At 40.1% G+C, this 18,813-nt stretch overlaps 2 protein-coding genes across 3 annotated transcripts; one reads left to right on the plus strand and one right to left on the minus strand.

Moving 5' to 3' along the window:
• The first annotated feature begins 5,809 nt into the window (after nt 1-5,809).
• On the plus strand, nt 5,810-8,088 carry sco2 (synthesis of cytochrome C oxidase 2). Its single transcript, XM_079183814.1, has 2 exons — nt 5,810-5,840; nt 6,874-8,088. The coding sequence occupies exon 2, from the start codon at nt 6,883-6,885 to the stop codon at nt 7,657-7,659; it is 777 nt and encodes a 258-aa protein (XP_079039940.1). The 5' UTR covers nt 5,810-5,840; nt 6,874-6,882; the 3' UTR covers nt 7,660-8,088.
• Nucleotides 8,089-8,216: 128 nt separating this feature from the next.
• ncaph2 (non-SMC condensin II complex, subunit H2) lies at nt 8,217-18,041 on the minus strand. Of its 2 annotated transcripts, none has more exons than XM_079183797.1 (19): nt 17,949-18,041; nt 17,401-17,461; nt 16,635-16,769; nt 16,263-16,364; nt 16,128-16,189; nt 15,968-16,043; nt 15,669-15,719; nt 14,669-14,748; nt 14,298-14,583; nt 14,137-14,217; nt 13,591-13,756; nt 13,467-13,511; nt 13,039-13,109; nt 12,454-12,568; nt 12,276-12,368; nt 9,481-9,530; nt 9,077-9,178; nt 8,791-8,940; nt 8,217-8,574 (listed from the first exon to the last, which is right to left on the minus strand). In XM_079183797.1, exons 3-19 carry the CDS (start codon nt 16,740-16,742, stop codon nt 8,446-8,448), a joined length of 1,767 nt encoding a protein of 588 aa, XP_079039923.1. In that variant the 5' UTR covers nt 16,743-16,769; nt 17,401-17,461; nt 17,949-18,041; the 3' UTR covers nt 8,217-8,445. The 2 variants fall into 2 exon arrangements, with proteins under 2 accessions (XP_079039923.1, XP_079039922.1); XM_079183796.1 differs by having other exon boundaries at nt 17,896-17,991.
• Nucleotides 18,042-18,813: the final 772 nt, after the last annotated feature.

Genomic DNA, 18,813 nt, shown 5'->3' on the forward strand with positions numbered 1-18,813 from the left:
GAGGAGGGAAGGAGGGAGGAGCAGTCAGAGAGAGAACTGCGACACCACCGCCGCACTGATCCTGGATCAGGTGGATACGGAACGGTTCTCATAACCACTTTGATAATCCGTTTGTTATCTCTGTCTCTAAATACTACAATACCCATGAGCCTCAGCTTCAGTTGCCATGGAGATGAAGCCAGAATCTGTTTCATCCGTTCTCTCCACAGTTAATGTGAAGCTCTGTGATTGGATGTGTGTAGGTGAAATGCACCATGGGAGTCATAGACTAATGTCCACAGGCTCGTTGAAGCTTTGTGTTTTTATCAAAAGAATCAGATGTTTTCTAACAGTTCATCTTTAACTTTAACACCTGAACACAGATTAGACCAACAAGCCTAAAGCTGAGATCTGTGAACTTACATCACTTCATAAAATCTTACAGATAAAGAGACAAGAAACTCTACAACAGCAGCTTAGTTATTCATCTTATGTCTGAATACGACCCACAGCTACGACTCCCTGTTGAGGATCAACAGAAAACCTGATGAGACCCACTGTTCGGTTCTCACTCTGGACTTTGTAGGGTACGTCGTACGTCGTAGGGTACGTTGTAGTTTACGTTGTAGTTTACATTGTAGGGTACATTGTAGGGGAACTTTGTAGATTACGTTGTAGTTTACGCTGTAGGGTACTTTGTAGTTTACGTTGTAGGGTACGTTGTAGGGTACGTTGTAGGGTACTTTGTAGTTTACGTTGTAGTTTACATTGTAGGGTACTTTGTAGATTACGTTGTAGTTTACATTGTAGGGTACATTGTAGGGTACATTGTAGGGGAACTTTGTAGATTACGTTGTGGTTTACGTTGTAGGGTACGTTGTAGGGTACGTTGTAGGGTACTTTGTAGGGTACGTTGTAGGGTACTTTGTAGTTTACGTTGTAGGGTACGTTGTAGTTTATATTGTAGGGTACTTTGTAGTTTACGTTGTAGGGTACTTTGTAGATTACGTTGTAGTTTACGTTGTAGGGTACTTTGTAGTTTACGTTGTAGGGTACTTTGTAGTTTACGTTGTAGGGTACTTTGTAGATTACGTTGTAGTTTACGATGTAGGGTACTTTGTAGTTTACGTTGTAGGGTACTTTGTAGTTTACGTTGTAGGGTACTTTGTAGATTACGTTGTAGTTTACGATGTAGGGTACTTTGTAGTTTACGTTGTAGGGTACGTTGTAGGGTACTTTGTAGTTTACGTTGTAGGGTACGATGTAGTTTACATTGTAGGGTACTTTGTAGATTACGTTGTAGTTTACGTTGTAGGGTACTTTGTAGTTTACGTTGTAGGGTACTTTGTAGATTACATTGTAGTTTACGTTGTAGGGTACTTTGTAGTTTACGTTGTAGGGTACTTTGTAGATTACGTTGTAGTTTACGTTGTAGGGTACTTTGTAGATTACGTTGTAGTTTACGTTGTAGGGTACTTTGTAGTTTACGTTGTAGGTTACTTTGTAGATTACGTTGTAGTTTACGTTGTAGGGTACTTTGTAGATTACGTTGTAGTTTACGTTGTAGGGTACTTTGTAGTTTACGTTGTAGGTTACTTTGTAGATTACGTTGTAGTTTACGCTGTAGGGTACTTTGTAGTTTACGTTGTAGTTTACGTTGTAGGGTACGTTGTAGTTTACGTTGTAGGGTACTTTGTAGTTTATATTGTAGGGTACTTTGTAGATTACGTTGTAGTTTACATTGTAGGGTACTTTGTAGATTACGTTGTAGTTTACATTGTAGGGTACTTTGTAGATTACGTTGTAGTTTACATTGTAGGGTACTTTGTAGTTTACGTTGTAGGGTACTTTGTAGATTACGTTGTAGTTTACGTTGTAGGGTACTTTGTAGATTACGTTGTAGTTTACGTTGTAGGGTACTTTGTAGTTTACGTTGTAGGTTACTTTGTAGATTACGTTGTAGTTTACGTTGTAGGGTACATCGTAGAATACATGTTCCTTCTGAATGTAGTGACACGTCAGCGCTGTCAGGAAACAGCGAAACCTCGTGGAGACGAGAGCTGCTGGTGTTTGTGATGCTGGTGGAGTTTGTTGAGAGCGAAGACAAGTTACTAAAGCTCTCCATCTTCTTTTCTCCTTTTCACTGAGATACTTCTATCGAACTTCTATTGCACCACGTCTGGATTCATGCTGCAGTCATGTCACATGTAAATAAAGATAGTCGTCTGTTTGCAGGTTTCTGAATCACTTCGTAAATCTCAGATATGTTCAGTATAGATCTAGTGTTGTCATCTATTGTGCATAGAGCCGTTAAATTTGGATTGAAGTGTCTCTGATGAAGCACTTTGGCTGATGATAGGCGTCCATGTTTGTTTGTTTCCTGAACACCTGAAACACCCCCCATGACATTCAGAATGTTGTACTGTCCCTTTAAGATATGACGAGCTGCTGATGTGGTCTCTGGATGTGGTCTCTGGTTCCCCTACAGCTCTGAATGACCTTCGTCTGTGTTCGTCTTCACATATCAAATCTCTGCTGCAGACGTTCAAACACAAATACACAGAAACAAACAGAGTGAATAAATACCTGACGTTGAGATGAAGACGGTGCAGCTCAGTGTGCTGCAGCTTCTCTTTATCATTTGTTAACTGCAGACCCTCCTCCTCCTCCTCCTCCTCCTCCTCCTCCTCCTCCTGTTGTCCTATATTTCCTCCTCAGTGATGCAGAGCGACGTCACTCCGGTTTACAGAGAAACAGACGACATGAAAACACAACGGAGCTCTATGACGACATTAAATATTATTATATTTATTATTATTTATTGCCGCTCACATAATCTTCAAATAGATTATGATTCTCTCTATCAATTATTTCTTTTTTTTAATTAAACATCAAACAAACACCATTAAAATAAAAGGTTATAAACATGAATTTATTCAAATACATAATTAATTTATATAAATATAAACTAATATACAGAAACGAAATAATATATAATAATGTTTACACAATAAAGAAGATAACAAACGATAAAATAAGATCTCATTTATAAGTAATCTTTTGATTATTTTCTCTATTAATTATTTGTTTGGTTGTTAAAACTTTAAAAAATGTCCTTTTTATTATTATTGTTTAATAAACATCCTTTAGTTTAAATAAATATATTTAATATTTAACAATGATAGAAAATTAATTAATTAATTAAAATAAAAGCTTTAATAATAACATGAACAAGTATATTTCTTTAGATTATATATTTTATATTTCATCTTCTGCACTATTATTTTTAACCAGCGTGATTATCTTTTTATTTAATAAAACAACTTTGTAATTATTCTTATTAATTCATTAAACTTTCTGGTATTTTATTTCTCTTCCAGCAGGTTTGTTTTTAAACTGTTATCTCGTTAGCTTGTTAGCTACCAACATACATGGATGAAGCTAGGCTAGCAGTTTCCCCCTACTTCCAGTCTTTATGCTAAGCTAACAGGTAACAACGTTCATTTTGATCTTCATGACTTTTCTTCTTTGGATCATAAAGTTATGTTTGATGTTTGAAGATTAAACGTATTAAAGAACATTTTGAAGAGTTTTTGACTTGTGTTTGATGGTGAATTACTGTGTAAACTATGAACAGTGTGTCAGAGCTCTGACTGTTTACTGTGTAAACTATGAACAGTGTGTCAGTGTGTAAACTATGAACAGTGTGTTTACTGTGTAAACTATGAACAGTGTGTCAGTGTGTAAACTATGAACAGTGTGTTTACTGTGTAAACTATGAACAGTGTGTCAGTGTGTAAACTATGAACAGTGTGTCTGTGTGTTTACTGTGTAAACTATGAACAGTGTGTCAGTGTGTTTACTGTGTAAACTATGAACAGTGTGTTTACTGTGTAAACTATGAACAGTGTGTCAGTGTGTTTACTGTGTAAACTATGAACAGTGTGTTTACTGTGTAAACTATGAACAGTGTGTCAGTGTGTAAACTATGAACAGTGTGTCTGTGTGTTTACTGTGTAAACTATGAACAGTGTGTTTACTGTGTAAACTATGAACAGTGTGTCAGTGTGTTTACTGTGTAAACTATGAACAGTGTGTCAGTGTGTTTACTGTGTAAACTATGAACAGTGTGTCAGTGTGTATACTATGAACAGTGTGTCTGTGTGTTTACTGTGTAAACTATGAACAGTGTGTCAGTGTGTTTACTGTGTAAACTATGAACAGTGTGTCTGTGTGTTTACTGTGTAAACTATGAACAGTGTGTCTGTGTGTTTACTGTGTAAACTATGAACAGTGTGTCTGTGTGTTTACTGTGTAAACTATGAACAGTGTGTCTGTGTGTTTACTGTGTAAACTATGAACAGTGTGTCTGTGTGTTTACTGTGTAAACTATGAACAGTGTGTTTACTGTGTAAACTATGAACAGTGTGTCAGTGTGTAAACTATGAACAGTGTGTTTACTGTGTAAACTATGAACAGTGTGTCTGTGTGTTTACTGTGTAAACTATGAACAGTGTGTTTACTGTGTAAACTATGAACAGTGTGTCAGTGTGTTTACTGTGTAAACTATGAACAGTGTGTCAGTGTGTAAACTATGAACAGTGTGTTTACTGTGTAAACTATGAACAGTGTGTCTGTGTGTTTACTGTGTAAACTATGAACAGTGTGTTTACTGTGTAAACTATGAAGTGTGTCAGTGTGTAAACTATGAACAGTGTGTTTACTGTGTAAACTATGAACAGTGTGTCAGTGTGTTTACTGTGTAAACTATGAACAGTGTGTCAGTGTGTTTACTGTGTAAACTATGAACAGTGTGTTTACTGTGTAAACTATGAACAGTGTGTCAGTGTGTTTACTGTGTAAACTATGAACAGTGTGTTTACTGTGTAAACTATGAACAGTGTGTCAGTGTGTTTACTGTGTAAACTATGAACAGTGTGTCAGAGCTCTGACTGTTTACTGTTCAAACCAGTTTAGACTGTCATCACCTCTGAGTGGTTGCTAGGCAACAGAGACATTAGAGGCCGGAGAGGAAACTGTGGAATAAATAAAGTTAATAAACGACTCGGTTTATTAAAACTTCACAGCGTTTGATTTAAGATTTTTAGGGACGTAAACATGTCATTAACTATTATGGGATGGATGTGTCACCAACACAATGAATAAATAATGATGGGATGTTGGTACATTTAACTGATAGTCGTTTCCATAAAGACTTTCTTCTTCATGGATTATAGAAGAGACACTCTTCTTCTACAGAAAGCTTTCAGAAGTAAAGATACATCGTTCATCATTAAAGGAGATTAAAACGGAGTGATGAAAGATCAACATGCGTTCAATCACATTAAAGGATACGATATGACATACGCCAGGTATACTTTTTGGCCGACGCCATCATCCCCTGCTTTATGGTCTGTTTGACTCTAAATGGACCATCATTTACTAAATGAACATCATGCTGTATTGAAGAAGACTTGAAACTAGAGATTGAGACCATAAACTCATGTTTACAATGTTTACTGAGGTAATAAATCAAGAGAGAAGTAGAGTCACAGAGAGACAGAATACCTGTGAAGATATTTTAAAGACAGTTTAAATACTTTAATTACATTTTACTGATTATACTTTGTTACAGTAAAAAGTTCCTTCAAAGTATTAGTACTTTTGCTGCAGTAGTACTTTTTACAGTGTGGCATTAGTAGTTGTAATCTATCAGTATGTTTTACAGTGTGGTAGAGATGAGTTTTACGCAGACGTACGTAGTGATCGGTGTTACGTAAAGACGGACGTAGTGATGAGTTTAACGTAATTACGTCGTGTTTCTGTTACATGTGACCACAGACGCTGTTCACAGACTGAAGGTGAGTTACTTTCTATTGAAACGTTAACGTTTCTAGGCTAACGAAGCTAAACTCGTTAGCTAGGTATGCTAACGTCCCGGTGACGTAACATTAGCTTCACAGCAGCAGGTTAGCTGCTAACTGTTAGCTATGTGCTAGCTTTGAGTGATAGAGGGCCCTGTTCTGAAGCCCTAATATCTCACTTTAAGTGTTAAAAATATATCTTATCGTGATAGTAATAATAATATAAACACACCGGAGGAAAGGTAAACTTGTCAGTAACCGTTAATGAGTTTTATTATCGATGTCAGGCGCGTTTAAAGTAACAAAAACACGAGTTATTCTCATCGACTGTGAATTTCATTCAAGTCAATACAAACCGTGTAGAATCTAGGATGGCGCCGGTCAGTGCTGCCGCTGATGGCGGGAAGAGGTACTGCAACAACAAATACATTTAAAAACAGTAAAATATTATATATTTCTGTTATTTTACACTTTCACTGATGATCAGAACTATTAAATATTCATACACTTTAGAATTTTAATCATTTAAATTTACAGTTTTTCTTTAAATAAAAATGTAATTTCTTTTCACTATATTATACATTATTTTTCATATACTGATGTCAACGATTAGCAACAAGTCATTTAGAAATAAATGTATTAAAAAATATAAATAACAGCATAAAAATGTAAAGTATAGAAAGGATGTACACAAATAGTGTAAATATGAATATTATGTAAATATATAAATTACCAACAATAAGAAAAAAGTCAAAGATCCAGAATTAAAAATATAATATATATAATATAATATATTTAATGCTGTAAAGGATGAAATATATTTTATTCTCTATTATTGCTCCATAATGTTTAAATATTCATAAACAGTGATGCATAAGAGTACAAATGAGGTACTTTTTACTACAATACAGCAGTAAGTGACTGTGAAAACAGAATATATGATTAAAGTATAACAGTGAGTACTTGTGGTACACTAAGCACAGTAAAAGTACTCTTAAAGTAAAGTACTAATACTGTGTTTGTGTTGCAGGAGTCGAACATGTCGTGGTTCAGGTGCATTGTGGGTGATGTGCGTGGAGGAGGAAGACTCCTGAGAGGTCTTCCTCTGAGTCCTGGTCTTCCTCAGCGGACCCCCCGGTGTTTCCTGTCTCGGGGTCCGGGTCCTCCTGGTCCTGGTCTGAGGACCCGGGTGGGCGTCGGCCTGCTTGTGGGCGGCGGCCTGCTGGCGGCCTGGTGGTTCGTGGACTCTGAGAAGCGTCAGAACCAGCGCCGGCGGCGGGTGGAGCAGCTGAAGCAGGTCTCTCTGGGTCAGGGGGTCTTCAGTCTTCTGGACCACCGAGGCCAACGCAGGACTAAAGCGGACTTCCTGGGCCACTGGGTCCTTCTGTACTTCGGCTTCACACACTGTCCCGACATCTGTCCCGAGGAGCTGGACAAGCTGAGCGCCGCTGTCTCGGCTCTGGACCGGGACACCTCGCTGCCGCCGGTCCAGCCGGTCTTCGTCACCGTGGACCCAGAGAGGGACGACGTGGCGGCTCTGGGCCGCTACGTGAAGGACTTCCACCCACGGCTCATCGGACTCACGGGGACGCCGGAGGAGGTGAAACACGCGGGGCGGGACTACAGGGTGTACGCCAGCGCCGGTCCTAAGGACGAGGACGGGGACTACATCGTGGACCACACGATCCTGATCTACCTCATCAGTCCAGACGGGCTGTTTCTGGACTATTACAACCGCATGAAGAGCCAGGACCAGATCACCGAGAGCGTACGGAACCACATCAAGAACTACGAGCAGCTGGACCCACAACCGTAGAGTCCCTGAGGGAACCAGAACCGTAGGGTCCCTGAGGGAACCAGAACCGTAGAGTCCCTGAGGGAACCAGAACCGTAGGGTCCCTGAGGGAACCAGAACCGTAGAGTCCCTGAGGGAACCAGAACCGTAGGGTCCCTGAGGGAACCAGAACCGTAGAGTCCCTGAGGGAACCAGAACGTTCTGCTCCCGACCAGTCTGAGATATCAACACATCAAATGTTTTGTTTTCTGTGATTCAACATATTAAATATGATTTACTTTTGAACTACAGAATATCATTTTGATTTACTCGTTATAAACTCGTTATAAACTCGTTATAAACTCGTTATAAACTAAACCTTTACTAGTTTTTGGTATTTCTGTCTTTCGTGGTGAATCTTAAAACCGCCTGAAATAATAAAATAATAAAGAAAATAATTCTAAATATGTTTGGGGGAAAAAGATAAAAACAGAAACAAATGAAATAAATACATTTAAGAAATAATAAAATAAAGGAGAATTAAATACTTTTATGGCAGATTTATTTATCGTGCCATTTATTTACATATCTTTGGGATCTTCGGTCCTCCGTACGATCAGCTGGTTTCGGTTTTTATTACAAATGTTAATTTCTATCCTCAGACGGACAGACCATGATACAGTTATGAGGGTTCAGATACGTGTGTGTGTGTGTGTGTGTGTGTGTGTGTGTGTGTGTGTGTGTGTGTGTGTGTGTGTGTGTGTGTGTGTGTGTGTGTGTGTGTGTGTGTGTGTGTGTGTGTGTGTGTGTGTGTGTGTGTGTGTGTGTTCATGTGGAACCCGTGAGAGTCTTGAACCTGTCTGTAGCTCTGTGAGTGCTGATCAGAGTCAGACCCATCGAGTCCACGCTGTCCTCCAGACCTCCAACACTGTCCACCTCCACCGTCAGGTCGTTGGCCTGAGACACCAGAGGACACGCCTTCAGTTAGTCACATGACGCTCACGTGACGCTCACATGACTCTCCACAAAGACACTTCAAACATGTGAACCACAGCTTTAACTTCAACAGGCTAGAAGGTGAATATCAGAAGAGTTTTGGTTGATTCCAGACGTCTCAAACACACTGATGTTAGAAGCTGCAGGTGTTCTCTGTGATGTCATGTGTGTGTTTACCAGCTGAAGAGAAGCCAGCAGGTATTTACAGGCTTCATAGTTGTTGAATCCAGAGACGATGGAGGAGAAAGATCTCCTCTGACCGACGCCGGTCAACGACGACACGATCCGGTCTCCGTAGTCGTGGATGTCGAACACGGAGCGCTGCTCCTGAACACAACAACAACGTCACCAACGACCAGCTGATCACAACAACAACAACAACAACAACAACAACAACAACAACAACAACAACAACAACAACAACAACAACAACAACAACAACAACAACAGACTGGTGCATTACCTGCAGCACCAGTTCCGGTCTGATCTGGTCCTCCCAGTCTTTGACTCTACGAGACAGAGCCGTCTCCTGAGTGAAACATCGACAGTTCACCACCAGCTGCTCCTGAACGCACCACAGACACACAGGTGATCAGTACACCTCAGTGATCAATACACCTCAGTGATCAATACACCTCAGTGATCAGTACACCTCAGTGATCAATACACCTCAGTGATCAGTACACCTCAGTGATCAGTACACCTCAGTGATCAGTACACCTCAGTGATCAGTACACCTCAGTGATCAATACACCTCAGTGATCAGTACACCTCAGTGATCAGTACACCTCAGTGATCAATACACCTCAGTGATCAGTACACCTCAGGTATTATGGTTTAATGATGAGTCATCATTTCATCTCTCACCACACGCAGCTTCACCAGATCTTCATAACTCAGTTCATCTCTCTGAGCGCCTAAAAACAACAAGAAGTATATCACAGGTGTGTTCTCTACCTGTAGACATAAAGTCTGGTTCTACAGGTGTGTTCTCTACCTGTAGACATAAAGTCTGGTTCTAAGGTGTGTTCTCTACCTGTAGACATAAAGTCTGGTTCTAAGGTGTGTTCTCTACCTGTAGACATAAAGTCTGGTTCTAAGGTGTGTTCTCTACCTGTAGATATAAAGTCTGGTTCTAAGGTGTGTTCTCTACCTGTAGACATAAAGTCTGGTTCTAAGGTGTGTTCTCTACCTGTAGACATAAAGTCTGGTTCTAAGGTGTGTTCTCTACCTGTAGACATAAAGTCTGGTTCTACAGGTGTGTTCTCTACCTGTAGACATAAAGTCTGGTTCTACAGGTGTGTTCTCTACCTGTAGACATAAAGTCTGGTTCTAAGGTGTGTTCTCTACCTGTAGACATAAAGTCTGGTTCTAAGGTGTGTTCTCTACCTGTAGACATAAAGTCTGGTTCTAAGGTGTGTTCTCTACCTGTAGACATAAAGTCTGGTTCTAAGGTGTGTTCTCTACCTGTAGATATAAAGTCTGGTTCTAAGGTGTGTTCTCTACCTGTAGACATAAAGTCTGGTTCTACAGGTGTGTTCTCTACCTGTAGACATAAAGTCTGGTTCTAAGGTGTGTTCTCTACCTGTAGACATAAAGTCTGGTTCTAAGGTGTGTTCTCTACCTGTAGACATAAAGTCTGGTTCTAAGGTGTGTTCTCTACCTGTAGACATAAAGTCTGGTTCTAAGGTATGTTCTCTACCTGTAGACATAAAGTCTGGTTCTAAGGTGTGTTCTCTACCTGTAGACATAAAGTCTGGTTCTAAGGTGTGTTCTCTACCTGTAGATATAAAGTCTGGTTCTACAGGTGTGTTCTCTACCTGTAGACATAAAGTCTGGTTCTACAGGTGTGTTCTCTACCTGTAGACATAAAGTCTGGTTCTAAGGTGTGTTCTCTACCTGTAGACATAAAGTCTGGTTCTAAGGTGTGTTCTCTACCTGTAGACATAAAGTCTGGTTCTAAGGTGTGTTCTCTACCTGTAGATATAAAGTCTGGTTCTAAGGTGTGTTCTCTACCTGTAGACATAAAGTCTGGTTCTAAGGTGTGTTCTCTACCTGTAGACATAAAGTCTGGTTCTAAGGTGTGTTCTCTACCTGTAGACATAAAGTCTGGTTCTAAGGTGTGTTCTCTACCTGTAGATATAAAGTCTGGTTCTAAGGTGTGTTCTCTACCTGTAGACATAAAGTCTGGTTCTAAGGTGTGTTCTCTACCTGTAGACATAAAGTCTGGTTCTAAGGTGTGTTCTCTACCTGTAGACATAAAGTCTGGTTCTACAGGTGTGTTCTCTACCTGTAGACATAAAGTCTGGTTCTACAGGTGTGTTCTCTACCTGTAGACATAAAGTCTGGTTCTACAGGTGTGTTCTCTACCTGTAGACATAAAGTCTGGTTCTAAGGTGTGTTCTCTACCTGTAGACATAAAGTCTGGTTCTAAGGTGTGTTCTCTACCTGTAGACATAAAGTCTGGTTCTAAGGTGTGTTCTCTACCTGTAGACATAAAGTCTGGTTCTAAGGTGTGTTCTCTACCTGTAGATATAAAGTCTGGTTCTAAGGTGTGTTCTCTACCTGTAGACATAAAGTCTGGTTCTACAGGTGTGTTCTCTACCTGTAGACATAAAGTCTGGTTCTAAGGTGTGTTCTCTACCTGTAGACATAAAGTCTGGTTCTAAGGTGTGTTCTCTACCTGTAGACATAAAGTCTGGTTCTAAGGTATGTTCTCTACCTGTAGACATAAAGTCTGGTTCTAAGGTGTGTTCTCTACCTGTAGACATAAAGTCTGGTTCTAAGGTGTGTTCTCTACCTGTAGATATAAAGTCTGGTTCTACAGGTGTGTTCTCTACCTGTAGACATAAAGTCTGGTTCTACAGGTGTGTTCTCTACCTGTAGATATAAAGTCTGGTTCTAAGGTATGTTCTCTACCTGTAGACATAAAGTCTGGTTCTAAGGTGTGTTCTCTACCTGTAGATATAAAGTCTGGTTCTAAGGTGTGTTCTCTACCTGTAGACATAAAGTCTGGTTCTAAGGTGTGTTCTCTACCTGTAGACATAAAGTCTGGTTCTAAGGTGTGTTCTCTACCTGTAGATATAAAGTCTGGTTCTAAGGTATGTTCTCTACCTGTAGACATAAAGTCTGGTTCTAAGGTATGTTCTCTACCTGTAGACATAAAGTCTGGTTCTAAGGTATGTTCTCTACCTGTAGATATAAAGTCTGGTTCTAAGGTATGTTCTCTACCTGTAGACATAAAGTCTGGTTCTAAGGTGTGTTCTCTACCTGTAGATATAAAGTCTGGTTCTAAGGTATGTTCTCTACCTGTAGACATAAAGTCTGGTTCTAAGGTGTGTTCTCTACCTGTAGACATAAAGTCTGGTTCTAAGGTGTGTTCTCTACCTGTAGATATAAAGTCTGGTTCTAAGGTATGTTCTCTACCTGTAGACATAAAGTCTGGTTCTAAGGTGTGTTCTCTACCTGTAGACATAAAGTCTGGTTCTAAGGTGTGTTCTCTACCTGTAGATATAAAGTCTGGTTCTACAGGTGTGTTCTCTACCTGTAGACATAAAGTCTGGTTCTAAGGTGTGTTCTCTACCTGTAGACATAAAGTCTGGTTCTACAGGTGTGTTCTCTACCTGTAGACATAAAGTCTGGTTCTAAGGTGTGTTCTCTACCTGTAGATATAAAGTCTTCTCCTCCAGCAAACTCAGCTGGAAGATCATCTGGAAACGCTTCCTGGTCGTTGTCTGAGTTGTCGTCGTCTCCACCTTTAAAAGATTCAAAGACTCAGACACCTGAGAGGAGTTGAAGTGATGTCTACAAAGTGTGTGTGTTTGTGTGTGGAGGTCTTACCCAGCATGTCGGGGGGTCTGAATCCATCCATAGGCTCCTCCTCCTGCTGCTGTGGCCCCGCCTCCTCCGGCTGGAGGAAGGTCCTCCTGAGTTCTTCATCAGAGACCGCCACCCCCTGAGTGACATCATACACACAGCATCACTGACCACACCCACTTAGTGACGTCACTTAGTAAAGCATTCTCTCTAGTGTCCACCAGGGGGCGACTCCTCTGGTTGTATAGAAGTCTATGAGAAAATGACTCTACTTCTCTCTTGATTTATTACCTCAGTAAACATTGTAAACATGAGTTTATGGTCTCAATCTCTAGTTTCAAGTCTTCTTCAATACAGCATGATGTTCATTTAGTAAATGATGGTCCATTTAGAGTCACACAGACCATAAAGCAGGGGATGCTTTAGGGGCGGGGCTACAGTGATTGACAGGTCTCTACCAGAGACGTATACGGCGTCTCTACGCCACTCCTCAGTCCAGATATGGTCACTTCCTGTTCACTGATTGTAAAAACCAAGATGGCGACGGCCGAAATGCAGAACTCGAGTCTTTAAAATGATAATATATACATTTTCAAAACTATCACTCACTGCTCTCCTGTAGATTCTCTTCCGAGTCTTCAGTTTGTTTTTCATGGTGTTTAAATAAATGTAGTTCAGGTCTGAAAAACATGAAACATGATTTTCTATGAGTGTGTCAAAGATGGCCGTCATTACGTCCATACCTGCAAACTCATGAGAGGTGTAAGAGGGAGGGCTGATTCATTCATTAATCAGCTTTTTTTTTTTTTTCATACAAAATATTATTATGAACCTTTATTTAGACAAAATCCTGAGAAACGCTGGCTGGCCAGTTGACCCTCTACGGATCTACACGATTCACGCGGATGATAGATTTTGATTCAAAACGGCGAATTTCGGCAAAAAGTGTTATGTTTGCAGGTATGACATCACATGTTATGGTTTTATTTCTTACGATAGATTTAGTTTTATTCATGGAATAGTGACGGATTGTTTACCTGGAAACGCTGGTCCATTTTTGAACTTGTGCTCTGGAGGATCAACTGAAAGACAAAATAAATCATCATCATCACCATCATCATCCTCCTCATCCTCATCATGTAAACAGACTGTGGTTCTCACAGGTTCCTCTGAACCAGCTCCTGAAGTCCTGAAGAGAAGCAGCTCGTCTTCGTTTCCTCTTCCCTCCGTCGTCCAGACCTTCAGGGACTTTGTAGCATTTCCCAGATTTAAAAGGTTTGTCTTCTCCGAGGACGACGTACGGGTCGTTTAACGTCCACACGTTCACCTGAAACGTTCACATGGTTCTTTATGTCTTAAATTAAAGCGCGTTAGCGTCACTTTAACTGGAGGAAACGTCTGTTCACAGGATAACGTGGAAGAATTAAGTCACAATATTTCAAGAATAAAGTTATAATTTTACACGATTTAAGTAGTAAATAAATGAAAAATAATTTAGAGAAATTTCTAAAACTAATTTGTAATTTCTTTAAGAAATAATTTTATGAAAAAAAGACAAAACTAAAGAAAAAAATGTAAGTAAAAAGTAATGAGAAATATAAATCTAATATCATGAGTGAAGAGAAAAGAAGTCCTTAATAAGTTAATATGAATATTTCCATGATAAACTTGTTTAAAGTGGTAAAATGAGAGTGAAGATGAACTCACAGGCGGAGGCGGCTCCTCCGTCCTCGCTGGTTTCTCTTCGACCTCTCGTCTCTCTCGGATCATCCGTCCTTCACTCGGAGCCTGAGACACATTTTAAAGACTTTAACAACGACTCAAAGAGTCTCAAAGTCTCCGAACTGGACTGAACACAAAAACCAGACCTGGTGCCGGGCCAAATGCTCCTCTGGGTCCTGGTCCAGCTCCATGTTGTTATCCTCTAAAGGAAGGAAGTCCTCCTCAGCATCACCTCCGTTATCTTCAACCAGAGCCTCGACAGGACGAGGATCTGTACCTCTCTGCTGCAGAAACTCTGCAGGCATTTGATCTACATCCATCAGAAACCTGGAGGCAGCTGATCCCAGAGTGAGGAGGATCAGATCCTGGTCTCCTGTGATGAAGAGGTTGATCCTGAAGTCCTTCTGACTGCACAGGACGTCTCCGGTCACACTGAGACACACAGATTTATGAACAATATCTGAACACTGTAGTAGTAATATATAAAATACTTCATTGTGTTGTTTCACTAACTGACCTGTGGAGCGGGAGCTTGTGCTTCTCTGACGTTTCAGGAGGAATCAGAGACTCAGGAGGAAGAGGAGCAACACTCACAGTCTGACGGTGAAACAGAGATAGTTACACTTCATGATCAACTACAGACACCCGAGAGGTAGTCTGGAATAAACTGTGTTCAGAGAGGTAGTCTGGAATAAACTGTGTTCAGAGAGGTAGTCTGGAATAAACTGTGTTCAGAGAGGTAGTCTGGAATATACTGTGTTCAGAGAGGTAGTCTGGAATATACTGTGTTCAGAGAGGTAGTCTGGAATATACTGTGTTCAGAGAGGTAGTCTGGAATATACTGTGTTCAGAGAGGTAGTCTGGAATAAACGGTGTTCAGAGAGGTAGTCTGGAATATACTGTGTTCAGAGAGGTAGTCTGGAATAAACGGTGTTCAGAGAGGTAGTCTGGAATATACTGTGTTCAGAGAGGTAGTCTGGAATAAACTGTGTTCAGAGAGGTAGTCTGGAATATACTGTGTTCAGAGAGGTAGTCTGGAATAAACTGTGTTCAGAGAGGTAGTCTGGAATATACTGTGTTCAGAGAGGTAGTCTGGAATATACTGTGTTCAGAGAGGTAGTCTGGAATAAACGGTGTTCAGAGAGGTAGTCTGGAATAAACGGTGTTCAGAGAGGTAGTCTGGAATAAACTGTGTTCAGAGAGGTAGTCTGGAATATACTGTGTTCAGAGAGGTAGTCTGGAATAAACTGTGTTCAGAGAGGTAGTCTGGAATATACTGTGTTCAGAGAGGTAGTCTGGAATAAACGGTGTTCAGAGAGGTAGTCTGGAATAAACGGTCTGTGTTCAGAGAGGTAGTCTGGAATAAACGGTGTTCAGAGAGGTAGTTTGGAATAAACTGTGTTCAGAGAGGTAGTCTGGAATAAACTGTGTTCAGAGAGGTAGTCTGGAATAAACTGTGTTCAGAGAGGTAGTCTGGAATAAACGGTGTTCAGAGAGTAGGTCTGGAATAAACTCACCATGTTGGAGTATGTATTCATCCCAGAGACCTCGATGTTGAGCGGAGTGAACTGAAGGAGAAAGACAGACTGGTAGGCTCAATGATATCCTACATTACCCACAATGCCTCTCTGTAACAGTTCAGTAGAGGAAGCAGGTTATTAGCCTGTTGGTCATGTTGATCATGTGGTTACTGTTTGTAAACATGTAAACTTCACATCGACATATTTAATATCTTAATATACCAACATGCTTTGTTTCCCCTCCAGCTCTGAGAATAATAAATAACAGAACCACAATAAATAGAACTGTTCCTCACCACAGCCCCAGCGACGTGTTCACTCGCTGCTCCGTCAGCGTCGTCCTCCTGAGACGCTGACGTCTGTTTGTTCCGTCTGTCGAGAAAACAAACATCAGAAAAGCTGAATCACCTGAACGCGTCTGTCCAACACTGACTCACAGCTGGAGGCCCGCCTCACTTCTTATTCCTGTCGTTGATGTACTCCAGAGTTTGGTAGACCAGACTGTGCAGGAGCTCCACCTGAAACAGACGACAGTGACGTTTAATAAGAGCTGGTTGTTAATAAAGTGTTACAGTTTGCTTTCATTTCAACCTTCTTGCTGTAGATGCAGGCTGAACCCTGGATCAGCAGCGCCGCTTCGGCAAAGTTCAGTCTGATTTTCCCTCCATCGAACGTGATGCACATGTCGTCCAGCTACAGACACAAAGACACAGAGACTCAGAGACACAGAGACGCAAAGACTCAGAGACACAGAGACTCAGAGACGCAAAGACGCAGAGACTCAGAGACACAGAGACTCAGAGAGTCAGAGACACAGAGACCCAGAGACACAGAGACCCAGAGACACAGAGACCCAGAGACACAGAGACTCAGAGACACAGAGACTCAGAGACACAGAGACTCAGAGACTCAGAGACTCAGTCTTCTTTCTAATCAGAGAGCTTCTTGTCCGACGTGTTCTACCTCTTCTAAATAGTCGTTCAGCTCCGACGCCACGTCGATATCCCAGTTCTTGGTGAGCTCTCTGATTGGCTGCAGCAGGTGAGGGAACCTGCTCTCTGTGAACTGCATGACGTCTCACTGTGAAGAGTCAAAGTACTGCAGTATTCGCAGTAAAGATGTACCCAAAGTATCAGAAACACAAGTACGCGTTATGCAAATATGTCACATCATGTTATTATAAACACCTGAATAAACTTATATTAATAATAACTGTATTTATATAGCACCTTTAAAAACAGTTGAAAGTTATTTGACAGATAAAGCAAGAAAATAATAATAATAACAGAAAACTCAGTGAGACAAAATAAACTAAGAAATAATAAAGAAATAAAAATGAATAAACAAACAGAGATAAATAATATCACAGAGCAGAAAGAAGCAAAAGGTCTCCACTTCTATAATATTAATATAAAGTATACCGTGTGACTACGTGAAGTATTATAGACCAGATGTTTCTCAAGATATGAAATATGATAACAATATTAATATATTACAAACAACAAAAGATGCTGTTGTACTGGACTACTACTAATACCACTACTACTACTACTAATACTAATACCACTACTACTACTACCACTACTACTAATACTAATACCACTACTATAATGACAGTATCGTATGTATACAGTATTATGATTGTATGTTCTTAAACACCATATCACATATACAGTATTTCCCTCTGAAATGTAGTATATAGAATATCATAACATTGAAGTACAAATACCTCATAAATACTGAAACCCTTGATCAGGTGTGGAGACTTCACGTTATTTCCAGCAGCTGAACTAGAACAGATGAGGATTATTATATATAATATGTTAATTAAATATTAGAGACGTTACACCAGACTCCATTCTTAAATATGACGTTTTTAACCTACTAACGTCAGCTTCAGTTAACATGACGTAATGTGCACGGGCGGGCTTTAACGTTACAACAATGACGGATTGTGTAAAACACGAACATCTTCACGTAATAAATCATGAGCCGAATAGAACAGAACACCCGATTGGTCGTCTGTCGGATAGAATTTAACTTAAAACTGAAACCAAGAACACAAACGAGACTTTTTCTTACGTAATCCGGCCGAATGTCGTCTTCACACCAACAGAAACACTCAAACTGTGTTTAAATATGACGTCAATCTAACCGTTATACTAGCCAAATAATACTTGTACTACTACTAATAATAATAATAATAATACTTATTAATGTTTACCTTAAAGTTATAAAGCAGCTTTAGCACAAAAGACACAGCGAAGAAGAACTCACAGAGACGATCCAAAGCTAATGTAGCCGTTAGCGTAACAGTCAAACTACCCGCGCCAGTTTCTTCTTTGCCGGTCAGATTCTTCTTCTTCTTCTTCTTCGTCTGTTGGCGGACTGCAGAGCTGCTTACCGCCATCTACAGGCCCGGAGTGAACAACACCCTGACGTCATGGACAGTTTATGTACTGGTTCATACTAACAGTTAGATGTTGTACTTTATACTGTACTACATCTCAGAGGTACATGTTGTACTTTATACTGTACTACACCTCAGAGGTAAATATTATACTTCTTACTGTACTACATCTCAGAGGTACATGTAGTACTTTATACTGTACTACATCTCAGAGGTACATATTATACTTCTTACTGTACTACACCTCAGAGGTACATGTAGTACTTTATACTGTACTACATCTCAGAGGTACATATTATACTTCTTACTGTACTACACCTCAGAGATACATGTAGTACTTTATACTGTACTACATATCAGAGGTACATATTGTACTTCTTACTGTACTACATCTCAGAGGTACATGTTGTACTTTATACTGTACTACATCTCAGAGGTACATGTAGTACTTTATACTGTACTACACCTCAGAGGTACATGTTGTACTTTTTACTGTACTACATCTCAGAGGTACATGTTGTACTTTATACTGTACTACATCTCAGAGGTACATATTGTACTTCTTACTGTACTACATCTCAGAGGTACATGTTGTACTTTATACTGTACTACATCTCAGAGGTACATATTGTACTTCTTACTGTACTACATCTCAGAGGTACATGTTGTACTTCTTACTGTACTACCTCTCAGAGGTATAGTACTTCTTAATACTACCTCTTCTCTACTTCC

Source organism: Pholis gunnellus, assembly GCF_910591455.1.
Source record: "Pholis gunnellus genome assembly, chromosome: 22".
Classification (NCBI taxonomy): domain Eukaryota; kingdom Metazoa; phylum Chordata; class Actinopteri; order Perciformes; family Pholidae; genus Pholis; species Pholis gunnellus.